Source organism: Cryptomeria japonica, chromosome 3, assembly GCF_030272615.1.
Source record: "Cryptomeria japonica chromosome 3, Sugi_1.0, whole genome shotgun sequence".
NCBI lineage: Eukaryota > Viridiplantae > Streptophyta > Pinopsida > Cupressales > Cupressaceae > Cryptomeria > Cryptomeria japonica.
Window position 1 is genome coordinate 323,806,054 of NC_081407.1, and position 2,179 is coordinate 323,808,232.

At 35.8% G+C, this 2,179-nt stretch overlaps 1 protein-coding gene across 1 annotated transcript; it reads left to right on the top strand.

Moving 5' to 3' along the window:
• The first annotated feature begins 744 nt into the window (after window positions 1–744).
• On the top strand, window positions 745–1,501 carry LOC131035998 (TMV resistance protein N-like). Its single transcript, XM_057967786.2, has 2 exons — window positions 745–825; window positions 962–1,501. Exons 1-2 carry the CDS (start codon window positions 745–747, stop codon window positions 1,499–1,501), a joined length of 621 nt encoding a protein of 206 aa, XP_057823769.2.
• Window positions 1,502–2,179: the final 678 nt, after the last annotated feature.

Genomic DNA, 2,179 nt, shown 5'->3' on the forward strand with positions numbered 1-2,179 from the left:
TGATTCACATTATATTCATATAACTGACACTAACACACATTACACATAACATTATCAAGATATGATTACCCATTTCATTAATCTAACTGAACTAACCAACAATAATGGAGGCCACAAAGGAACTATAAGATAGTAATTGGTACCGATAAAATTAAACCTTACAATATCACTATTTAAACTACAATAAACTGTTAATTTAATATATTTCATAATTTCATTAATTTTTAATGTATTTTATTTTTTAATTAAATAATTAGTCGACACAGTCCTTTCTATTTCCTATCAGCGCATCTTTGAAAGGTCAAATATGCATCCGAGGATGTTCCAGCTGGTGCCAAATACCTAAAATTCAATGAGTTCGCGTCCTCTTTATCCTTAGCGGCCCCAAACCAAAAAGTAATAATAATAAACGTCATTTAAACACAGTGACAGCCACCGACCATAAAACTGGCCCTCTGGGTATTTGAAACTACTACAAGGCCGACTTTGTGACTTTATAAGGAAGATGAATAATCTTTCATTGGTTTTACAACAAACTGAAAATGCCATTCGATGCTTCACCATGGACCTTTCAGCGATGCATTTACTCAAGATGCGAGAATCTCCAAACATGAAAGGTGCATATTCAATGAGAAAGCTCAGAGTGCATTCCATAGAACTCGAATTGCATTTACACCACCGTCTTGTACAACATTTCTGGAGATGTGCACAACCAGCTGACGCATCTACACCATTTGAAAAATGATGGACAGCCGACTAAATTTGGATAAGAAGCCTCGCAATTGGCAATACCGCTTGAGCTTACGGTCAAGTGAAGCTTGGACGGTATCTTATCTAATCGGTCTTAATACTGTCCACACAATCCCACGTAACCCATATTATTTAATGGTGGGCGTAATCAGAAAAATTCAAGGCGAGCCATATATTAGTTTGCTGAAATGATTTCGTTACAATCGTATAGAGATTTTGTTTAGTAGCAATTCCAGAAGAACAAGAAGAGTTTTGTCCGTGCATTCTACCGATGGGAAATAAGCTTTCTTCTTTCCACTCTTCATGCTTTCGTACCACAACTGGATATGATGTATTTCTTAACCACAGAGGACCAGATGTTAAGGAAAGTGTGGACAGTCTCATCTTTCACAATCTTCAAAACAAAGGATTGAGGGTCTTTTTCGACAAGAACTCAATCCAAGTTGGGGATAACATACCTCAATCGATAGAAGGTGGTATTCACTCAGCATGTGCTCATATTGTCACTTTTTCGCCTAATTATGCAGAGTCGGTTTGGTGTTTGAAGGAACTGCAGCTCATCGTCAAAACAAGGACTTCCATCATTCCTGTGTTTTGTGGGGTTCGGCCTTCCGAGATTCGGATGAAGACCGAAGAGGGTGTGTACGCTCGGGCCATTCATAAGCATGGTGGAATGTTTGAGAGCCATTTAGTTGATGAATGGAAGAAGGCCCTTTCTGTGGTTTCATATATCAAGGGCTATATTTTTTAGTGGTAAGAAAAACCATTGACTTGTTCTCTTGCTTTGTTTACATGTGTTTTCTCATTCTTGCTTACCCAATGGACACTAATATTTAAATGGAATTGAATATTTGAAATAATCTTTTTAGGGGAGATTTATTGTGTATATTTCAGGGATCAGGGAGAGCTGCTGGAGCAAATTGCATGGAATGTAAAGAAGTTTATTGATATTCAAATAATGAATCTCGTCTGCTGCCGTTGAGGCTTGTATGAGAAGAGGCCATTGTCCTCCTGTGTTGCTCTATGATGAATACTAATTAATTTTGTCAAACTTTATTCATCTTTGTTGTGAGCTTTAAAACATTATTTTTCAGTATTGTGCGGCAAATGTTACTTAAAAATGACCATCCCAAAAATAAAAATTAAAAAAATCATTCACGTTAGAGTTTCGAATCCATTTATATTACCTGTCATCTTTCAAACATCAGTGCATGGGAAAGCTTTAAAGGGTAATGGTTTTTTATTACACAATTCTATATCAACCATTCTTTCTCGCTCACACTGTAATTATTATAATAATGACCCTCTTAATTCTTCTAGTTGTATAGTTATGAAGTGTCGAGTGTTCAGAAAGAAGGGGAAGATGAAATTGCTATTTATGTTAAATAATATTTTAAATTTTTTTATCAAGTGAAAAATTTGATGAGAA